Source organism: Leucopleurus acutus (genome assembly GCF_964270905.1).
Source record: "Leucopleurus acutus genome assembly, chromosome: 5".
In the NCBI taxonomy this organism is placed as follows: Eukaryota; Metazoa; Chordata; class Mammalia; order Artiodactyla; family Delphinidae; genus Leucopleurus; species Leucopleurus acutus.
This window is the reverse complement of record NC_139147.1, coordinates 107,810,670-107,834,963: the sequence shown is the minus strand read 5'-3', so window position 1 is coordinate 107,834,963 and position 24,294 is coordinate 107,810,670. Positions and strand designations below refer to the sequence as shown.

The following is a 24,294-nucleotide window of genomic DNA, read 5'->3' as shown; positions in this document are numbered from 1 at the left end:
GGGATACAATGGTGAATCTGAAACATCCCTGTCCTCATGAAGTTTACATTCTAATAGGAGAGACAAACAGTTAAACAACAAAACAAAAAGTAGAGAACTAACCAGAATAATTCTAGATTGTGATAACAGATATAAAGTAAGTGAAGGGGTGTTGTAGTAGAGACTCATAGAAGGGGTACCTGCTTTGGAAAGGGTGGTTGTAAAAGTAACTTCCAAAATGGTACATAAAGGAAGACAAGTAAGAGGTTCCCACACCAAGGGCCAGGGAAGAGTTTTACAAGTAAAAAATGAGCTTGGTAACTTCTCGGAAGTGGCAGTATGACGCGAGGCCTAGCAAATGTGAGGGGCGAAGGTGAAGGTCAAGTAATTCGGGGCCTCACAGGCCCGTAGGAGTTTGGGTATTAGTTTCAGTGCAATGAAAAGAAACCATTGGAGGGACTTAAGCAAGTACCGACACTATGGAAAGATGGTTCTGGCTGCTGGGTGGAGAAGGGATTGGCAACAGGCAGTGGGGGCAAGTCAGGCCATTTACTGTTTTGATATTCATCAAAGGGTTTTGTGCATAGCTAAGCCTAAGAGACATGAGAAAAATGAAAATCTTTAGCTCTCACCCTCTGCCAGTTTCTGTTGGGTTATTTGAATGTCTGTACCAAGTGAATGAGAGCAAACAGCCAGGGCTTACTCCATGTTGAGCCAGGGGGAGATATGAGAGCCAGGTTAAAAAGATATCCTGAAGAACAAGTGACCTTTCGGAGGCTTTGACGTTATTGTCTAAACCTGCCTTAAAACTTTGTCTTCCTTTGGCTTCAGGGGCAACCTGTTATCCTGCCCCTTTCCTCTCTCTGTTTTGGTTCTTAGCTCTTCCCTCCTGCCATCACCTGACAGCAGACATTCCTTAAGGCTCATGCATGAACTTGGCTTTCCTCCCTCTACTTTCTTTCCTTCAGTAAACTGTCTCTCAGCTGAGCAAATTTGCTCTTGGAGCTTTGATTTGAAGCACCAATGGGATCTCTAAATAGAAGTGTCCTTAAGAAGTTGGAGATGTGAAAGTCCTTCCTGAAAAATAGAAGCTGGGCTCAGGAAAAAACTTAAAATAGAGATGCTTGACGAGACCAGCAGAGATTCTAGTTCAGTAGGACCGGGCGGTGCCTGGGAATCCGCTGCACAGCAAGGTCCCAAACCACCGCTGTGGAAGGACAGCAGCCAACCAGGCTGCCAGATGTGCTCTCCAAAGGCCAAAGCCCAACTCACTCAAGGTGCCAGTGTGGGCTTTGCAAATTCAGGCAGCCTCCGCACACTGCCCCTCCTCCCCCACCCCTCCCCACAGCAGAGCCACTTGCCCTTGCTTCCATTGGGACCACTGTGGAAAATGCGAGGCTTAGAAGGTATGTAGTTTCAGAAGAGGAGGGAAAAAAGATATGAAAAGCCAGAACTGACCCTAGGAAAAAAAACTGGCAGAACTTCTGAATTTGAAGCAGGAAAGGAGCTAGTGACTAGGAAATAACTCATACATTAGTACAAATCTAATTAGGTATGCATTGCTTTCTCCCCCGCACTCAGCTGAGGAAGCTCTCTTAGGAGAAGAGGCTCCACTGGAAGGACGAGAAGTAGGTCCTTCAGGATCCTGGATGCTGGGGGTAGAGAAGGCCTGGCCAGCTTGGTCACAGCCACACTGGGCCTGGAGAGAGGGGTCTCCTTGCTGGATGGGGAGGACCGGGGCAGGGCACAGGGACAGTGCCAGAGAAAAGTGTGGCTATTTTTAAAAATTCTGTGTAAGGAGAGCCCTCAGCTCTCATGCTTCTGGGCTACAGGGTCTCTTCGGCCAGGGCCAGAACTCCACCCAGAACTATGAATTTGTGATACCACTTCAGAAGTATTGTGGATTAAATAGGGTTTTGTGGGCTGGCCTGCAGGCCTAATTCCTTTTTTATGGAAAATTATTTCTATAGTAAAATGTGTTGGGAATTTCCTATAACCAACTCACAAATACATTTTAGAAGGGCATATGTGTTTAAGCTTGGAGACTGCCCACGTATAACGCTCAGAGAAATTCATTTATGCAGTAGCGTGTGGCCTAAAGCTGTGCTGCTGAGACACACAGCTGTTTGTAATAGTCCGCACCCTGTGCGTTCCTCCCCAAGAGCTGTGTTGGCCCTATCTTGGTAAATTCCAAGAAAAAATATAGAAAAATACTTATTATGATTTACTTGCCAGTAACATGACAGGATTAGTGAAGAATGTCGTTGGAGGAAAAGCTTCATTGTGGCCAAAGTGGGGGGCAAGTGGCTTATGTGTAAATTGTTCTGTGAAATAAGCAGTTATCTGTCTGTCTCTAACAGCTAGCTCTTATCTTAAGTGAGATTTGCTTAATTGCTCCCTGTCCCCCTGAAGCATACCTTTGAGGCTATAGGGAAGGATTTTATTCCCCCTCCTACACCCACAGCATTAACTCCTTTTTCAATTTCCTCATCCTCTTCTCTTTCTCTTTGTTTTTTCTTTTTTAATTGACAGCTCTAAACCCTCACCTCAAAGAAATGTACATGAAATCTAGCAAATTATTTCAGGAGCTTCATGGAATTTCCCATTCCGTATATGACACAGCCCCATGGTCAAACATACCTGTTCCTTCAGGCTCTCTCTTCCCTTCCTCCCTGCTTCCTTTCTTCTCTCCTCCCCGCTGTGTCCCTCTCAAGCTCTCTCACACACCATCCCCAGGTTTCACAGTCATGGGGAGCCCTCTTGGTGCTTCTGTGGACATGATCTTGTCTTCACACTGCCCTGAGTGAGATGCGTCGTTGTGTGGTGCTCATCAGAAAGGGTCAGGGGCCTGAAAACCAGCCTGAACTCTGCTCTCCTCACCCCTTGCCACAGAGGAAGGGGCTTATTTTTCTTGCATAAGCATGCCATTCCTTCCTCACCAAGCTCTATGCGGGGACCTGGGTCGGCCCCCACCCAGAGGGAGCATTCTTTCTAGTTCCCCAACCCAGAGGGCAAGCCATTTTCAAATTTGCACAAAGGCCCTGGCTAACAGAGCTGTGACCCTCTCTTGTGAAGCAGGTATCATTTTCCACATTTTACACTTGAAGAAACTGAGGTTAAGCAAGGCTAAATGTCTTGCCCAGGGCTTCATAACTGGCAAAGACAGAAATCAAGCTCCGTTGTATCTAGCTTTATAAACTGTGTTCCCTCCACTACAGTTTACACAGTTCCCTTAGCGTTTGTCTTGAAGGGATCAGTTCTGTCAGCTTCTCTTTCTCAATCATGTTGTAACACTGAGTCTTCAGGGGACTCCCAGCCCTGCAGAAAGCAGAAAATCCAAGAGTACCCCCTCTTCCCCTCCTCTTGCCTTCTTACCCCACCTCCCCACTCTTTCAGGATTCTTCCACTCATTTAATAAATATAAGATGGTGACTTTTGTCTTCCTTTCTCTAGTGCCTTAGCAAAGTCAGAAGGGGAGCTATATCTTCAGAACAAAAGTAGAATAAAAACATTTCACAACACATTCTATAAGAAGAGAAACTTGGTGTTTAGTTACTTTGATGAGGCTTGTCATACTTTCATGAAGGCTAGAAGCAATAAGAAGTGTAGAATATAAAAAGGGATGTGGAAGCAAGGTTTCAAGGTTCTGTTACCTCATGATAGTGTGGCTTAGTATAAAAAGAATGGACTTAGTTAGGCAAACATAGGTTTAAATCCACTGTCAAAGCCTGGAGGGGTGGGATAGGGAGGGTGGGAGGGAGGGAGACGCAAGAGGGAAGACATATGGGAACATATGTTTATGTATGACTGATTCACTTTGTTATAAAGCAGAAACTAACACACCATTGTAAAGCAATTATACCCCAATAAAGATGTTAAAAAAAAAACAAAAACAAACAAACAAACAAAAAATCCACTGTCAAGTTTGGACAACTGGCTTAACCACTTTAAGGGTCATTTTCCTTATCTGTAAAATGGACATATTAATAATAGCTACCTTCTTGTGAAGATTAAAGCATCTAGTATCATGCCTGGTAGGTTGTAGGTGCCCAGACAGTATTAATTTCCTTCCTTTCGTCTTCGTTTAGGTTGCTAACCTCTTAAAGCAACATATCTTTTATACCCTGCATTGGTGATGTCGATATTCAGTAAATATCTGTTGAATTCAGTGTTATCTGCTTTACTCTTTGAGTTGTAAAGATTAGTCCATGGAGTGATTTATTTTGGATGCAATTCTGTTAGCTTAGAGTGTTATGAAATGAAGTGTTCTAAGTAATATCATTCTAAAATAACAAACCTTATCAGGTATTTTTCCCAAGACATACCTCTTTCTCTGATTTCCTGTCTATCAACAACTCTCAGAACAAGAGACTTGCCAAACTTCTTATGATATCACAGACACTGCTTTTAACAGTGGCAGGAGTTGTGGCAAAATCAAAATTATCTCTTTGATTGACAGTGTGAAGACATCTCTAAAAGAACAACTTGTGAAACAGAATTTAAAGCTGTCATTTGGCATTATGGTTTGACATTTGTTTGCAGTTATGTTTTTAACTACAATTAAGGGAATTAGATTTTTGCATGTATGTAAGAAATTAGATTCTCATTTTCTTTTTGGTCTAAGAATTTAAAAGTTAATGCTTTTTTAAAATAAATACTCTTAATTGTGAGTAGATCCTAATTTGCCTATTGTGCCAACTCCAAAAATGTTATTTTTATAAAAAATCTGATGAAATTACAGGGTAGAGAGCCCTAGGCTGGTACAAGCTTGAACCAGCTTTACCTCTTGTGAATTATGTCACTTTATATAGTCATTTACCACTCAGGATCTTCTAAAAATTAGGAAATTGCATTAATATATTTCCAATGAGTGGCAAGAAAGAAAGACCATATCCCAAGAGACTATCCCTAGTGCCTGAGACATAGTTGGGTACTCAATAGATATTTGCTGGATGGATGTATGGATGAGTAGGAATGACTTTAATCCCAGTTAAACCACCGATCACAGGATTTAAAACTCAGAAGCTCTCATTGTCTGGTAGCAAATCAGCTTCTGACTTGCCAAAAATCAATTCAAACTCCTGGATTCTAGTGATGATCTTCTCTATCAGATTCTTACTAAAATCCAAATATAGGACCTGAATCTGTGTTGTTTCTTATTATTCTAAAGCATGAATACCTCTAGAACTGGCTGTAAAGAGGAAATTGGATATCTGTATGATGTTCAAAAACAGGTGCACATTTTCAGCTTTTTAAAATATGAATATGCCTCTAACAATATTTAATTTCTAGAAATCCTCTAAATTTCTCTCAGAAAGGCTCACTAGAGTCAAAGTTGATCCTTTATAGTTTCTTTCAAGGCAAGACTGCTTTTCCTTTATCAATGTCTTAAGATGGTTTTACATTCCTGAATAATGTGCAAGCTCTTTCTTGAGTTTACTATATAAGTGTGATTTTTATTTTTGGAGTCAAGATTATCTTTTTCACACATATACTCATCTCTGTATACATTACCCAGCGCCCATTCCATGGTAATCAAGGACAGTGTGTTTGTAACATCATTTATAATCATTCTTTCTGCCTTGTCTCATTAAAGAATTGCACTGAAGAGTTGAGAACAGAGGCTCAGCAGGAATCAATGAGATATGAAAGTCCTAATTTCTGTAGCTTTAATGTCAAGCAAAATTATCATCACAAACACAAGTTCATAAATTTTATAACAGTTCACTCAAAACACCTTATATTCTGTGGAAATGTCATAAGGAACTTTATGACTCTTTGTCAATTCAGTGAATGACTATCACTTCATTAACCTTGTTTGAACCTTGGCTTACTATATTTTGGCTTCTATAATCTGCTAGCCTTTCACAGTTTTTATTCTAAAGGGATACATATAACAGCAGTGTTTTGTACTGGGTCCCTCAGAGGAATGTATATGGAATGGATTCTACTTTTGTTGATATCAAAATTATAACTGTCTCCAGGGAGACTAAAACTTGAGCATCTCAAATATTCAGTACCATCCATTTTATAGTAAAGGTAACTTCTAATGTACTCACAGGCACCCATCTGAAAATGCTCATTGGAATTTTCTAATCAGTAAGACCTCTTTTCAAATAGGAAACCTGGCTTAAGAAATAAAGTGGATCAAATTGCCAGGACTCTGCTGCCTAGCCACTTTTAACAAGCACATAGCGAGCCACATCTATTCTATGGTACTCGTATTTTGAAAACCAAGTGAAGAGCTACTTTATTTGCCTTGACTGTTGCTCCATATTTTATCAAGTTTACTATTATAAGATTCTCCTCTTATACCTGAAAGTTGTGTAATAACATTTGAAGGTAAACCAGCATCACTTTCTATCTCTGCTATAACAATTACCACAAACTTAGTGGCTTAAAACAACACAAATTTATACAGTTCTGGAGGTCAGAAGTCCAAATGAGTGTTAAGGGGCTAAAATCAAGATGTCAATAGGGCTGGCTCTTTCTGGAGCCTCCAGGGGAGAACCCATTCCTTGCTTCTTCCAGCTTTTAGAAGCTGCTGGCATTCCTTGGATCCTGGCCTCATAAATCTAATCTATGCTTCCATTGTCACATCACCACCGTCCCCCCCACCCCCGCCACATTAACCTTCTTGCCTCTCTCTCATAAAGACCTTGATAATTATACTTAAGGCACATCCAGGTGAACCAGGATAATCTCCTTATCTCAAGATCCTTAATGTAATCACATCTGCAAAGTTCCTTTTGCCATATTTACAGACTTTGGGGATTAGGACATGGATATCTTTGAAGGCAATTATTTAGCCTGCCACAACTGTGACAAGTTAAAAATAGCTATTATCAACCCTAGAGCAACCATTAAATAAACTAACAAAGAGTTATAGCTAATATGCCAACAAAGCAGATGAAAGTAAATCATAAGCCATATGCAAAATCCAAAAGAAGGCGGAGAAAGAAGGCCAAGGAAACAACAGATGGGGCACATAGGCAAGATGATGGATTTAAGTCCAACTGTATCACAATTCAATTAAATGTAAATTGTCTATACATTCTAATTAAAAGACAGAGATTTTCAGATTGTATAAAAACGTAAGATTCAGCCATATACTGCCTACAGGAAATGTATTGAAAAATAAATATACAAAAGGCTAAAAGTAAAAGAATGGAAAAAGATATACCATGCTGACACTAATCAAAAGAAGCTAGAATGTGTTTATTAATATCAAGCAAGGTAGATTTTAGAACAAAGACTATTACCAGGAATAAATAAATTCATTTCATAATGATAAATAGACCAGTTCATCAGAAGGACATGACAATCCTAAATGTTTGTGCCTCTAATACAGAGCTTAAAAATACGTGAAGCAAAAACTGATAGAACTACAAGGAGAGGTAGACAAATTCACAGTTATTTTTAGAGATGTCAATAGCTCTCTCTTAACAATAGATAAAACAAGTACACAGAAAAATTAGTAAGGCTATAGAAGAATTGAACTTTACAATCAATCAACTTAACCTAATTGACATTTATCCAACATTCCACCCAACAGCAGCAGAATACACATTTTTTTTTCCCAAGAGCATACAAAATATTCACCAAGATAGACCATATAATTTGGCTATAAAACAAAACCAAAGAAAACTTAAAAGGACTCAAATCATACAAAGTGTATTCTCTGGTCACAATGTAATTAACTTAGAAATAAATAACAGAAAAGTATCTGTAAAATCCCCCAAATATTTGTGAACTATAACACAATTCTAAATGAGATATGGGTCAAAGAAAATATCAAAGGGGAAATTACAAAGATTTTTTAACTAAATGGGAATGAAGACATCAAAATGTGTGGAACATCTCTAAAGCAAAACTTTAGGGAGAAAACTTATGGCAATAAATGTCTATGTGAAAAAAGAAAAAAGGTCAGCTTCCGCCTTAAGAAGTTAGAAAAAGAAGAGCAAACAGAACCCAAGATAAGCATAAGAAAGTAAATAATAAAGATCAGAGCAGAAATCAATGACAGAGAAAACAGTAAAACAATATAGAATATCAATTAAACAATCAGTTTCTTTGAGGAGATCAATAACATTAATAAACCTCAAGTCAGACTCATCAGGAAAAGATAGAGAAGACAAAAATTTACCAACATCAGAAATGAGAGTGGTGACATTACATTCTTCAGATATTAATACATTAATAGAGGAATATTATAAACAACTTTATGCCATTAATTTTTTTAATTCAAAAATACTTTATTGCTAAAACAGGCTACCCACCATCTGAGTCTTCAGTAAGTAACATCAAAGATCACTGATCACAGATCATCATTACAAAATAATAATCATGAAAACTTTGAAATATTGCGAGACTTACCAAAATGTCACAGAGAAACAAAGTGAGCCAATGCTCTTGGAAAACTGGTGCCACAAAGCCATTTGCTTGACTATGCCATTAATTTTGACAACTCTGAAAAATGGATACATTTTTTTGGAATATAAACTACCCAGCTTCACTAAAATGAATAGATGACCTGAATTTATAGTTTAAATTTTTCCCACAAAGAAAACTTCCAGCCCAGAAGGTTTCACTGGTGAATTTTATCAAGCATTTAAGGAAGAAATAGTATTAATTCTACTTAAACTCTTCCAGAAAATGAAACAGGAAGGAATAGTTCTTAACTTACTTCATGAGGCCAGTATTACCCTGATATCAAAATCTGACAAAAGCATTACAAGCAAATTAACAGACCGACATCCCTCATGAGCACAGATGCAAAACTTCTAAACAAAATTTTAGAAAATTGAATCCAGCAACATAAAAAAGAAAAGAAATCATGAATGTGTGGAGTTTATCCCAAGAATGTAAGATCGGTTTAACATTCAAAAATCAATTATTGTTATCCAAAAAGTAAAAAAGAAAAACTCAATGATTATGTCAATAGAAACAAAACAGGCACTTGGCAAAACAGAACGTTCATTCCTAATTTTTAAAAAAATCTCAGCAAAGTAGAAATAGAGGAAAACTTGTTCAAATTGATACTGGGCATCTAAGAAAACTGACAGACAACATCATACTTAATAGTGAGAGACTACATACTCTCCTCCTAAGATCAAGATCAAGAAAAAAACACCTGCTGTCATCAGTTCTGTTCAACATTGTGCTGAAAGTTTTAGTCAGTACAGTCAGGCAAGAAAAAGAAATAAAAGGCATCAGACTGAAAAGGAAAAATAAAAATTTTTTATTCACAGATGATATGCTCACTAACATAGAAAACCCCATGGAATCTACAAAAGGAGTTACTAGAACTAATAAGTGAGTTTGGCAAAAGGTTACAGGAAAAAAAGTCAACATCCAAAACCCAAATTAATTTCTATATATTTGCACAGAACAATCAAAATTTAAAAAGCAATATTTATCAAAATATTTCAAAACACATGAAATACTTAGGAATGAATCTGACAAATAAGGTGCCAGACCTGTACATTGAAAACTACATAACATTGCTGAGATAAGTTAAGAGGATCTAAATAAATGGAGAGATATACAATGTTCATGGAACAGAAGCCTCAATATTGTTAACAGTTATCCCCAAATTGATTTATAGATTCAATGCAATCACAATCAAACCTCCAGCAAACATTTTTCTACAAATTAACAAGCTAATTTTAAAATTCATATGGAAATGCAAAGGACCTAGAATAATCAAAACAACTTTGAAAACACTTTGAGGAGCCAAAAGATCAAAGTCGCTACCTAACTTCAAGGTTTATTGTAAAGCTACAAGTAATCAAGACAGTGTGGTATTAATCTCAAGATAGACAAATAGATCAATGGAACAGGATAGAGAATCCAGAAATAGGCACACATGTATGGTTAATTGATTTTCTACATGGGTGCCAAAGCAGTTCATTGGAGAACACATAGTTTTTTTCACCATTGGTGCTGGAACAATTGTATATCCATATGCAAAAAATGAACTTTGATTCATACTGTGAAATGTATATATAGAGATTAATTCAAAATAGATCCTAGATCTAAATATAAAACCTAAAATTATAAAACTTACAGGAGAAAACAGGAAACATATCTTTGTGACCTTGGATTAGGCAAAGATTTCTTAGATTCTACCCCAAAAGCCCAATCCGTAAAAGAAAAAAACCCTGATAAATTGGACTTCATCAAAGTTAAAACTTCTGTTCTTTAAAAGACACTGTTTAGCGAATGAAGACAAGCCATTGTCATAGATATGCACAATATATATGTCATAAAGGACTTGTCTTCAGAATATATAAAGAACTTTAGAAACTCAGATGACCATAAACAACCCAATAAAAAATGAGCAAAAGATTTGAACAGGCGCTTCACCAAAGATATACAGATGGCCAAGAAGCACATAAAAAAGATGTTCAACATCATTAGTCATTAGGGAAATGCAAATTAAAACCATAATGAGATACGACCACACACTTCTATTTTTTTTATTGATTTTTTTTTTTTTTGGCCACACCTCACGGCACGTGGGATCTTAGTTCCCTGAGGAGGGATGGAGCCCATGCCCCCTGCTGTGGAAGCATGGAATCTTAACCACTGCACCGCCTGGGAAGTCCCACAAGCACACACTTTTAGAATGGCTAAAATTAAAAAACCTGAACATACCAATTGTTGGCAAGTTGTGGAGAAACTGGAACTCTCATATTCTGCTGGTTGGAATGTAAAACAGCACAACACTTTGGAAAACAGTATGGAGGCTTCTTAAAAAGTTTAACATACACTTACCTTGCTACTTAGCCATTTCACTCCTAGGTATTTACCTAAGAGAAATGAAGGGACATATCCATACAAATACTTGTACACAGATATTAATAGCTATATTTGTAATAGCCAAAACCTGTGAAACAAACTAAATGTCCATCAGCAGGTGAATGGATAAACAAATTGTGGTATATCCATGTGATGAAATACTACTCAGCAAAAAATAATAATAATGAACTATTGATTCATGGTACAACATGGACAAATCTAAAAGGAATTATGCTAAATGAAAAATGCCAAACACACAAAAAAGAATATACTGTATGATATATAGAGAATTTTTATAGAATTCTGAAAATGCAAACTAATGTATAATGACAGAAAGCAAACTCTTGATTGCTGGGGGAGAGAGGGCAGGAGTGAGGGATTAACAAAGGGCATAGGGAAACCTTGGGAGATGATGGATATATCATTATTTTGGTTGCAGTGATGGTTTCACACACATATGTTTATGCATATGTCAAAACTCATCCAAGTGTATACTTTAAACATGTAGTTTACTGTTTTCAATTATATCTCAATAAATGTTGTGTTTTTTTTTTAAATTCTCTTGGAACCATTTCTCCTCCAAATCTTCTGTGGATAGGAAAGAAGTTGAGAAAACTGTCTCTCAACAGGGCAGAATTTCTAACACCCTCTTCTGATGTGGCAAGGCTGTAGGATGAAAAAAAAAAAATTACATCTCAGAGAGGAAAGCCAGGAGCTACGGAGAAAAATGGTTTGAGAAATCACTCCCAAGTGAAAGAACCACAGCCTAAGCAAGGAATGTTCTCTACCTCCAGGGTAGAAATCCTCACAGTTGTTTCCAGTAGGATTTCAGAGTTACGATGGACTCCACCTGATGCCAGGTGACTTACTGTGCACCTCCTGGTGAGAGGACTATACTATCCACACCTGATTCACATCAGACTTGGCCATTTGATTTGTTCTTGCCATTGAAATGGGAGAGGAGTGACATGCACTGATTCTGAGCAGAAACTTTAACAGATCCTATGTTTTCGCAATTTTTCTTTTCTATCACAAAAGCAGCATTCCCAGGTAAGAATTGTTCCTTGGGCTACATCCTGGAACAAAATATGCAGAGCAAAGCAGCAGATTACATATATCATGAGCAAAACATAAACTGACCTTGTTAGCCTCTGGGATTACAGACATGTTGAGTTTTGGATGACTCTGAAATATAAAAGTAGAGCAGTCGGGTGAGAGTTGGAAACATGAGTCAAATACTCAGAGAACAGATGTGAGCTGGAGATAAAATCTGGGAGTTGTCAGCAACTATTGCATTTTAACCATAGGCATGGATATGATCACTTAGAAAAAGAGTAGAGAGAGAGAAAAAAGAGGCCTCAGAACAAAGTGCTAAGGAACACCAAACATGTAATTGACGGCAAAGATGAGTCTGCAAAGGAGACGGGAATGGGCAAATATTTGGAAGAAAGCCAGAATTGAGGTGTTTTTTTTGTTTTATGTATCTATTTATTTATTTTTGGCTGCTTTAGGTCTTCATTGCTGCGCATGGGCTTTCTCAAGTTGCGGTGAGTGGGGGCTACTCTTCGCTGCAGTGCATGGGCCTCTCATTGCGGTGGCCTCTCATGCTGCCGAGCATGGACTCTAGGCGCGTGGGCTTCAGTAGTTGTGGCATGCATGCTCAGCAGTTGTGGCATACGGGCTTAGTTGCTCCGTGGCATGTGGGATCTTCCCGGGCCAGGGCTCAAACCCATATCCCCTGCATTGGCAGGCTGACTCCCAACCACTGCGCCACCAGGAAAGCCCAGAATTGAGGTTTTAATGTAATCCCACTTTTACTATCCTCATTCTTTGTTCCTTCTGCTTCCTTTCTCCAGCCTAGAGACTGCTGAGCAAGCATCAGAACCTGCTAGGTCTGCCTCACATTTTAAAAGATAAGTGTTCCTTTTACAACGTTGCTGGCTTTTGAGCACCATTTGGACAGGGACCCTGCCCTCATTCACCTCTGTCTCTCCAGGTACTGCCTTGTCCATAGTGTGCATAGTGGGCAGTAAACCCCAGCCTGCTGCTCACTTGCCATTTCCCTCTCCTTGGTCTTTCCCTTTAATTCTCTTTTCTCCAGATGCCCATTCTACTCTATGCTTAGGCTTTATCATTAATTGTTTTTATAAATACTGAGTAGTTACATAAAAGGTTTAGATAGGTATAAAGTATGAAGAACTACAATATAATGAACGCTACGTTTAGGAAAAAGAGCCTTACCATTAATGTTGAAGTCCCTTGGTGCTTCTCCTTATTCCACCACATGGCATCCTTGCTCAGAGGTAACCACCAACCTGCATTTTGTGGTTCTCAGCAAACTAGGAAGAGATGGGAACTTCCTCAAACTGATAAAGAGCATTCGCAAAAACCTACAGAAAACACTTGTTATTCCTTTGCTTCACTCTATAATTTTACCACGTATGTTTGTATTCCTAAAACAAATTAGATTTTGCATATATTTTATCTTCATGGAAATAAAATTATACTGTATATATTAGTCAGTGATTTATTCTTTGTGCTCAAGATTATGTCCCTGGGATTTTTGTCCATGATGTTACATGTAGCTGAAGATCTTTCATTTCTTCATCTGTATTATAGTCTGAAGTACACCACAATTTATTTATCTGTTCTGCTTAGCTATATTTCGTAAATTTTGATGTGTAGAAATTTTATTATTGTTCATTTCTTAAGTATTTTGAAGTATCAGTTATGATTTTTCATTTGACCCAAGAGTTATTCAGAAACACATTTTTTAAAAGCTCCAAATACATGAAGATATTTATCTTTTGTTACTGACGTTTCTTTGTTTTCAGAGAATATGGATTATAACAGTGCTGTTCAGTAGAAGTATAATGTGAGCCACGTATGTCACTTTAAAAATTTTAATTGCCATATTAGAAGAGTAAAAATAAACAGGTAAACGTTATCTTAATTCATATATTTCACTTAACCCAATATGTAGGGCCAGGGATAGGGTTTGGTTTTATCAAGCCTGTTTCTCCTAACTCATGAGTTTAGTTTATTTGCCATTATTATGATTGTTACTTTAAGTTTTCTATCAATACTTCTCCCTCTTTTTCTACACTCTTTTCTCCCTTTGGGCCTTGGGCGGGGGCAATATTGTTGGAGTTTCTTTTATTTTCTTAGTGCATCTTCTTCTAATGGCGTATTCTGTTCTTCTAGTGGTTACTTCTGAGATTTTACCATGCGTGCTTAATGAAGTTTAAAATTAATATCTCAGACTTCTCTTGAATAATGCAAACTTCTCTTGAATAACACTGGCACCTTATAGTTGCCATCCTGCCATCCTATATTCTACATTTTTGTCTAGTGTTCTAGTTTTATACTTTTGTTAGCCCCACTGATTACACACAGTCAAAACTAATATTTTATACAGATGATATTTATTTACAAGTACTTACATACAAGGCTGGCTACATAATTTTCAGGCCCAGTGTAAAATGAAAACGTGGAGCCCCTTCAAAAAAAGAAAGAAGCTTTTTCCTTTCCTTCAGCATCTTTCTCTCAGCTTGTCAGGGTCTTTTGTTTGTTTGTTTGCTATTGAATCTTGTGCTCCCTTGGGCATGGAGAAATCGTAGCATGGATGCAGGCTCTCAGAGGCACCCAAGGCCCTGCCCCAGACTCAGCCAAAAGGACACATATGGCAGACCCAACATTCCCCATGCCTGTGCCCACTGAAGCAGAGGATGACAGCAGATGCTGGGCAAGGGTCAGGGAGAAAAGGGTTGAGAACCATCCTGGGAGACAGGGAGGTGTCGAGAGGTAGGACTCTGTGTGAGCCGAGGCTCCAAGGCCCCAGCATGTGCTTGACTGTCCCGTTAGACCTCACTTACAAAACACAGACTCAAAGATAAAGTTGTTAAGAATTTCTCAGTGGTGACCACAGAGCATTAAATCTGAAACCCAGGACCCCCTTCAGAACATGGGCCCTGTACAGCTGAATCGATCACACACACAAGAAGCCCTCCCTGCCTGTGTGTTTGCCAGTTCCTTTGCTCACCATTTTTTCTTGATCGTCTGACCTTCCTTCTGAGATCACAATCCTTCCTGCAAAGCATATTTTTTAGAAGTCGTTTAGCTGGCAGTAAACCCTCAGATTTTATTTTTCTGAGCATATTTTATTTCGGCCTCTTTCTGAAAGATAGTTTTGCTGGGTACCCAACTTCAGATTGATGGTTATTTTCTCATGGGATTTTTAATACATTATTTTGCTGTCTTTGGCCTTCCTTGTTTCTACTGGAGAATAAGCTTTCAATATGCTTGAGTTCCTTTGAAGACAATATGTTTTATTTCCTCTCCAGCGTCTTTTAAAATCTCTTTTAATTCCAATATTCTTCATTTTCACTACCAGGTGCCAGATATGAGATTTATTTTTATTTATCTTGCTTGGAATCCTTTGGGCTTCCTAGATTTATGGGTTGGTATTTTTCATCAATCTGTAATGTCCCTCCTCTCCCTTTCTCTCTCATTTGCTTCTGAAATGGTAAATAGAGAAATATTAGATCTTTTCACTCTGTCCTCCATATATCAACCTCTTTTATATTTTACATATTTTTGACATCATGTACTGCACCCTGTATAATTTCTTTGAATCTCCCTTTCAGTTTATTACTTCATTTTTAGCTGTGAATAATCTGCTATAGGACCATCTACTGAGCTTTTCATCTCAGTTATTATATGCTTCATTTCTACAAGTTTGATTGGTTCATTTCAGATTTCATTAGTCATTTAAATTAATCTTTTATTTCTTCCAACATATTGTACATCCTTATTTATATTCAATATCTGAAAATACTTTAGAATTTGTGGCTTTGATTATGCTATCATTTGTGTCTGCTCATTCTTCCTCTTACTAGCTTTAAAAATAATAATTTTGTGATTCTTAAAATTATGGTCTCATAGGTCTTAAATTTTTATCTGTAGGAATCTCTGAGTTTCAAGTCGAAGATAGGTTTCTCCCAAACATATTGGTGTTTTTTCCTACCAGGCATCTGGAGGCAAGGTTATCCTAACACCATTGTAAGATATCTCCTCAATATGAAGCTTTTTGGACCACTCAGGTAGTGTGAATTCAGGATACAAACCTGCACTGGGATTGGCTTGTGTTTACAAATTCTCGCGGGAGATTTGTATTTTCCCTTCTACCTAGCACCAAACTTCAAAGCCGGAAATTTCTTTTTTGTTCTTTGAGAGGGGTGTTATTTGTATTTTACACATACTGGGTGTGAATTTCATATTCTTACATACAGTATGACAAAAATGCATACTGCATGTGTCCCTCTTTGAGATGCAGTTTTATGCAGGTGAGTTTCCTCTCAAGCTCTTCCTTTCTCTCCTGACTCCAGTGCCCTTCATGGCTGTGAAATTTAATGCTCAAGTACATCAGATTTGGAAAGTACCTTCAAGGTGAGAATTGGCTTCAATGCTCTACTTATTGTTGGGGTTCTTCCTTTTACTTCATTTTTTTAAACCATTAGTTTGGAATAATTTTGTATTTAAAGAAAAGTTACAGAGAATTTGTTTCCCTCTTGTCCATTTTTCATAACCATGGCACATATGTAAAAACTAAGAAATTAATATGGGTATAATACAATTAACTAACCTATAGACTTTATTCAAATTTCACTAGTTTTCCACTGATAACCTTTTTCTGTCCTTTCTCTTGATTTGTGTTTCCTGCATCTTCCTAACTTTTTGTCCAGATCACTGATGAATTTTAAGATTTTTTTTTATAAGTGAAAACAAAACTTTACTTATTTTCAGTAGGAAAGTTGTCAAAGTACCTAGTCTGACACAGTTCTGAAAAAAAAAGTCTGGGGAGTTTTGTTCTTTTCAATCATTTTCCCTCAAATAATATTCATAATCCTGGCTACCAAGTTGATGTGTCTTTATGTTCATGACCTTAAAATTTTCTAGCCTGGAAATGTAGGCACTATTTTTATTAAAAAATGTTTAATAATACTGTAAGAGTGAGATGAGAATACAGATCAAGATAGATTGACAGTCTATTACAATACTCTTGGTGGGAAATAAAGTCAAGAACCTTAACTGTTAGTAGTCGGAAAGGAAGGGAGGAAATAGTTCGAGGTGCACCACGGAGCAGAATACATAGAACTTGTTACTGAATGGATGTGGTAGAACAAGAAGAAGGAAAAGTCAGAGATGACTCAGGGATTTCAAGCTAAAGATTGTGACTGTTGAAGGTTTCAGAAGTCAAAAGGAAAGGCAAGACCGTTGGAGATGATGATGAATTTGTTTTTTGATGTGTGGAATCTTTGGTGTTGATGGCTCATCAGGGTGGAGATGTCTAACAGGCAGTTATAAATGAAAGTCACAAGTTTGAGAAAAGGGGTCAGAACTAAAGGGAAGAGGGTGATGATGGAAAACAAAGGGATTAGAAAGAGGAATAAGCAATGGAAAAGAATCACCTACACAGAAAATAAGAAGGGTTATGGTGATTATAGAAGGGGGTGGAGGGACTCCCTGATCAACAGGCATACTTTTGCCACCACTTGTGATATTTAAAGTCTTAACTTCAGGGCCCCTGGAGAAATGTTCTCATGAATCTCCCACACTTACTTCCACCCAGAGGGTCACAAACTTAGCTTTAAGACCCAATTACGTGGGGACTTCCCTGGTGGTACAGTGGTTAAGAATCCACTTGCCAATGCAGGGGACATGGGAAGATCACACATGCTGCGGAGCAACTAATCTCGTGTGCCACAACTACTGAGCCTGTGTGCCACAACTACTGAAGCCCGCGCACCTAGAGCGGGTGCTCCACAACCGCAATGAGAAGCCCGCACACCACAACGAAGAGTAGCCTCCACTAGCCACAACTAGAGAAAGCTCGCATGCAGCAGTGAAGACCCAACACAGCCAAAAATAAATAAATAAATAAATTTATTAGAAAAAGATCCAATTACGTGGATTAAAATATTAAAATGTTCTTTGTGTTTTCTCTCCTATTTTCTAGTATGTTTTGTACTATACCACATTTCAGATATTACCCTCTACTTAATTCAGTCTGTTCCTTTTAGCACTTGAGATAAATAAAAGAAAAATAAATCTAGCAGGAACTACAAACGTGCTGGTTTTGTGTCATATCCCAACACATTTTCCTTTTTTAAAGAAACAAAATATGACCTAGTGTTAGAATTTAGTCATAAACTTTAGAACCACAATGTATAGTATTTTATTATATTTGTGACTACACATATGTTGTTACTATTTCATGCAAAAATAATAATATTACTTATTAAGCAAAAATTAAGCCTGAGAAAATACTTACCTTGTTGCCAGTGTTTTTAAATTGCTGTTAACAACAGTTAAAATAGTATGTAGTAGCAGTACACACACACACACACACATATGTATATATATATTTCTTAAGAGAAGAATAAACAGACTGAGTTGTGAAATAATCCCTGAGCCACGAACTGTAATTTAAGAAGGGTGTTAAGGGTGTATCTTGACTCATTTGTTGTGTTTATGATTTTCAGGGAATTGATGCTGATTTCACATCAGAAAAGCATGGAACAGTTGCAGGAAACCCTTAGACAGAAGATGCTGAACGGTGATAACTGGAGGGAGAAGGTAACAGTAATGTGGCTTTCAGCAGCATGTGTCTTATTTGTTTTTAAAAAATTCTGTCCATTTGCCAGGCTACTTCAGATAGGTCTCTTTGCTTCTATGCACACCTTTGATTCTTTCTGGAATTTCCTAGACCAAACGTGCTTACAATATATGTTTTTTTACAAAATATTAGACAAGTAGGAAGTTAAAACATAAGAATAGAATTTGAAATCTTATAAGATTAAGATAGCTGTTAGTTCTTATGTAAAAGCATAATTTTTACTTTTAAATATTTACCCTTTTTCCCATAAAATGACAGAATCCGCATTTGACTACATCCTTAAAAGCAGGGGAATATTAATTCATTCTTATGATTTCTCTGCTTTTAAGAAGATAATACAAGAGAATGAACAATGACCAATGACTTAAAATTATTCAGTTATAAACTTCTGGCAAATAAAATGAATAAGTATTTAGCTCACTATTTACAAAGAAGATGTTTGCTTTTAGAGTATGAAAAAATTGCATTGACTTTTGTCTTTTCTATATTTTTCAAACTTTCAAGAGTGAATATGTATTGCTTTCATAATTTTAAAGAATACAAATCATACTTTTAAAATTGTTAGCCCCTGCCTTCTCAGACCTTGCACAGCTCTAGTCATTGAGGCTATAGACATCAGCTTCCTGTCATAAACTTCTCATACTTTTTGATTGATCCCTTGGCTTTATCATGCATACCGTGCTGAAACCTTCCAAGCTGTTTCTTTTCCCCCACCAGTACCTAATCCTAGCTCTAGCCTTCTGTCTTGGTTTTCTGATTTCGTCTTACATGTGCATCTAGAACTAGAGCTGGCTACTGAAATTCAGATTGTTTGACTGAAGTCCCAACAATGTATTTGGTTATCATCAGATGCTTCTCCTTGGTGACTAGACCTTATAACTCGTAACCTCAAGCAACAATTGGTGGCCACCTTCAAACTAATGTCTCCACCTGGAATTCCCCACTCTGCCATCCACAGATGAAATCCTTTAGGTATTGTTGCTGGGTCAGGTTAATTCTAAATTTGTCACTTTCATTTCCAGTCTTCACACAGTTGGCCCTACTCAACCAGTCTGGCCCTCTATAAATCAATCCCCCTTCCCTTATCCTTTGGGGACAGCACATTCAGACTATAACAAAAATGATCTCTATAGCAACAGTTCCATATGGGCAACAATTAAAATTTGAGAATATGGACTAAAGTTGCTCTAAGTGTCTCATTCTTTTGTTTTATTTTATAGCATAGGCTTCTTTTTATTATAGGCTTCTATTTATTATATGATCTTTATTGCAGTATCATTGCTTCACAATACTGTGTTAGTCTCTGTCGTACAACAAAGTGAATCAGCCACATACACACATACATCCCCACAACCCCTCCCCCCTAAGCCTCCTTCCCCGCCTCCCCCCTAAGCCTCCCTACCCCCCTCCCCATCCCACCTCTCTAGGTCATCACAAAGCACCAAGCTGATCTCCCTGTGCTATGCTGCTGCTTCCCACTAGCTAATTATTTTACATTCAGTAGTGTATATATGTCGATGCTACTCTCACTACACCCCAGCTTTCCCCTCCCTCCCCCGCATATCCTCAAGTCCACTCTCTATGTCTTTATTCCTGCCCTGCCACTAGGTTCAACAGTACCATTTTTTTTTTTTTTTTTAGATTCTATATATATGCATTAGCATATGGTATTTGTTTTTCTCTTTCTGACTTGGTTCCATGTCCTGGCTATTGTAAATAGTACTGCAGTGAACATTGTGGTACATGTCTCTTTTTGAATTATGGTTTTCTCAGGGTATATGCCCAGCAGTGGGATTGCTGGGTCATATGGTAATTCTATTTTTAGTTGTTTAAGGAACCTCCATACTGTTCTCCATAGTGGTTGTATCAATTTACATTCCCACCAACAGTGCAGGAGGGTTCCTTTTTCACCACACCCTTTTTTCTAGATTTTTTGGTAATGGCTGTTCTGACCGGTGTGAGGTGATACCTCATTGCAGTTTTGATTTGCATTTCTCTAATAATTAGTGATGTTGAGCATCTTTTCATGTGCCTCTTGGCCATCTGTATGTCTTCTTTGCTGAAATGTCTATTTAGGTCTTCCACCCATTTTTGGATTGGGTTGTTTGTTTTTTTGATATTGAGCTCCATGAGCTGTTCGTATATTTTGGAGATTAATCCTTTGTCTGTTGTGTCATTTGCAAATATTTTCTCCCATTCTGAGGGCTGTCTTTTTGTCTTGCTTATGGTTTCCTTTGCTGTGCAAAGCTTTTAAGTTTAATTAGTTCCCATTTGTTTATTTTTGTTTTTATTCCCATTACTCTAGGAGGTGGGTCAAAAAAGATCTTGCTGTGGTTTATGTCAGTGTTTTTCCTATGTTTTCCTCTATGAGTTTTATAGTGTATGGTCTTACATTTAGGTCTTTAATCCATTTGGAGTTTACTTTTGTATACGGTGTTAGGTGGTGTTCTAATTATATTCTTTTACATGTAGCTGTCCAGCTTTCCCAGCACCACTTATTGAAGAGGCTGTCTTTTCTCCATTTTATGTTCTTGCCTCCTTTATCATAAATTAGGTGACCATATGTGTGTGTGTTTATCTCAGGGCATTCTATCTTGTACCATTGATCTATATTTCACTTTTTGTGCCAGTACCATACTGTCTTGATTACTGTAGCTTTGTAGTATAGCTTGAAGTCAGGAAGCCTGATTCCTCCAGCTCCGTTTTTCTTTCTCAAGATTGCTTTGGCTATTCGGGGTCTTTTGTGTTTCCACACGAATTGTAAACTTTTTGTTCTAATTCTGTGAAGAATACCATTGGTAGTTTGATAGGGATTGCATTGAATCTGTAGATTGCTTTGGGTAGTATAGTCATTTCACAATATTGATTCTTCCAATCCAAGAACATGGTATATTTCTCCATCTGTTTATGTCACCTTTGATTTCTTTTATCAGTGTTTTATAGTTTTCTGAGTACAAGTCTTTTGCCTCCTTAGGTAGGTTTATTCCTAGATATTTTGTTCTTTTTGTTGCAGTGGTAAATGGGATTGTTTCCTTAATTTCTCTTTCTGATTTTTCCTTGTTAGTGTATAGGAGCACCACAGATTTCTGTGCATTAATTTTGTATCCTGCAGCCTTACCAAATTCATTGATTAGTTCTAGTAGTTTTCCAGTGACATCTTTAGGATTTTCTATGTATAGTAGTATCATGTCATCTGCAAATAGTGACAGTTTTACTTCTTCTTTTCCAATTTGGATTCTTTTTATTTCTTTTTCTTCTCTGATTGCCATAGCTAGGACTTCCAAAACTATGTTGAATAAGAGTGGCAAGAGTGCACATCCTTGTCTTTTTCCTGATCTTAGTGGAAATGCTTTCAGTTTTTCACCATTGCAAATGACATTTGGTGTGGGTTTGTCATAACATGGCCTCTATTATGTTGAGGTAGCTTCCCTCTATGCCCATTTTCTGGAGAGTTTTTATTATGAATCAGCGTTGAATTTTGTCAAAAGCTTTTCCTGCATCTTTTGAGATGATCATGTTTTTTTATTCCTAAATTTGTTGTATCACATTGATTGATTTGCATATATTGAAGAATCCTTGCATGCCTGGGATAAATCCCACTTGATCATGGTGTATGATCCTTTTAATATGTTGTTGGATTCTGTTTCCTAGTGTTTTGTTCAGGATTTTTGCATCTATGTTAATCAGTGATATTGGTCTATAATTTTCTTTTTTGTGTGATATCTTTGTCTGGTTTTGGTATCAGGGTGATGGTGGCCTCATAGAATGAGTTTGGGAGTGTTCCTTCCTCTGCAATTTTTTGGAAGAGTTTGAGAAGGATGGGGGTTAGCTCTTCTCTAAATGTTTGATAGAAGCCATCTTGTCCTGGTCTTCTGTTTGTTGGAAGATTTTAAATTACAGTTTCAATTTCATTACTTGTGATAGGTCTCTTTATATTTTCTAATTCTTCCTGGTTCAGTCTTGGAAAATTGTACCTTTCCAAGAATTTGTCCATTTCTTCAAGGTTGTCTATTTTATTGGCATATAGTTGTTTGTAGTAGTCTCTTATAATCCTTTGTATTTCTATGATGTCAGTTGTCATTTCTCCTTTTTCAACTCTAATTTTATTGATTTGTGTCCTCTCCCTTTTTTTCTTGATGAGTCTGGCTAAGGCTTTATCAGTTTTGTTTATCTTCTCAAGGAGCCAGCTTTTAGTTTTATTGATCTTTGCTATTGTTTTCTTTGTTTCTATTTCATTAATTTCTGCTCTGATCTTCATGATTTCTTTCCTTCTACTGACTTTGGGTTTTGTTTGTTCTTCTTTCTCTAGTTGCTTTTGGTGTAGGGTTAGATTGTTTATTTGAGATTTTTCTTGCGCCTTGAAGTGAGATTGAATTGCTATAAACTTCCCTCTTAGAACTGCTTTTGCTGGGTCCATAGGTTTTGGGTTGTTGTGTTTTTGTTGTCATTTGTTTCTATGTATTTTTTAATTTCTTCTTTGATTTCTCCAGTGATCTCTTAGTTATTTAGTAGCTCACTGTTTAGCCTCCATGTATTTGTGGTTTTTACAGGTTCTTTCCTGTAATTGATTTCCAATCCCATAATGTTGTGGTCAGAAAAGATGCTTGGTACAATTTCAATTTTTTTAAATTTTCCAAAGCTTGATTTGTGACCCAAGGTGTGATCTATCCCAGAGAATGCTCTGTGTACACTTGAGAAGAAAGTGTATTCTTCCACTTTCAGGTGGAATGTTCTATAAATGTCAATTAAATCTATCTGGCCTATTGTGTCATTTAAAGCTTGCGTTTCCTTATTTATTTTCTGTTTGGATGATCTGTCCATTGATGTAATTGGGGTGTTAAAGTCCCCTACTATTATTGTGTTACCGTCGATTTCTCCTTTTATGGTTGTTAGCATTTGCCTTATGTATTGAGGTGCTCCTTTGTTGGGTGCATAAACATTTATAATTTTTATATCTTCTTCTTGGATTAGATAATTACATATATTACACATAATTACACATTATGTAGTGTCCTTCCTTATCTCTTGTAACAGTCTTTATTTTAAAGTCTATTTTATCTGTTATGAGTATTGCTACTCCAGCTTTCTTTTGATTTCCATTTGCATGGAATATCTTTTTGTATCCCTTCACTTTCAGTCTGTATGTGTCCCTAGGTCTGAAGTGGGTTTCTTGTAGACAACATATATATGGGTCTTGTTTCTGTATCCATTCAGCCAGTCTGTGTCTTTTGGTTGGGGCATTTAATCCATTTACATTCAAGGTTATTGTCGATATGTATGCTTCTATTACCATTTTCTTAATTGTTTGGGGTTTGTTTTTGTGGGTCTTTTTCTTCTCTTGTGTTTCCCGCCTAGAGAAGTTTCTTTAGCCTTTGTTGTAAAGCTGATTTGGTGGTCCTGAATTCTCTTAGCTTTTGCCTGTCTGTAAAGCTTTTGAGTTCTCCATCAAATCTGAATGAGATCCTTGCTGGGTATGGTTGTTTTTCTCTTTCATCGCTTTAAGTATATCCTGCCACTCCCTTGTGGCCTGCAGAATTTCTCCTGAAAAATAAGCTGATAACCTTATGGGGATTCCTTTGTATGTTAATTTTTGCTTTTCCCTTGCTGCTTTTAATTTTTTTTCTTTGAATTTAATTTTTGTTAGTTTGATTAATATGTGTCTTGGTGTGTTTCTCCTAGGGTTTATCCTGTATGGGACTCTCTGTGCTTCCTGACTTGGGTGACTCTTTCCTTTCCCATGTTAGGGAAGTTTTGCTCTATAATCTCTTCTTATGTTTTCTCAGACCCTTTCTTTTTCTCTTCTTCTTCTGGGACCCATATAATTTGAATGTTGG

The 24,294-nt window shown here is 37.3% G+C and overlaps 1 protein-coding gene across 2 annotated transcripts in view; it reads left to right on the top strand.

Annotated features, from left to right (window-relative positions):
* Positions 1–24,294, top strand: part of LEKR1 (leucine, glutamate and lysine rich 1) — a 271,409-nt gene that overhangs the window by 210,592 nt on the left and 36,523 nt on the right. For both annotated transcript variants that reach the window (XM_082840350.1, XM_082840351.1), the window contains one exon: positions 18,327–18,420. In XM_082840350.1, the coding sequence (XP_082696476.1) occupies positions 18,327–18,420 (94 nt within the window). The remainder of the gene's footprint in view (positions 1–18,326; positions 18,421–24,294) is intronic.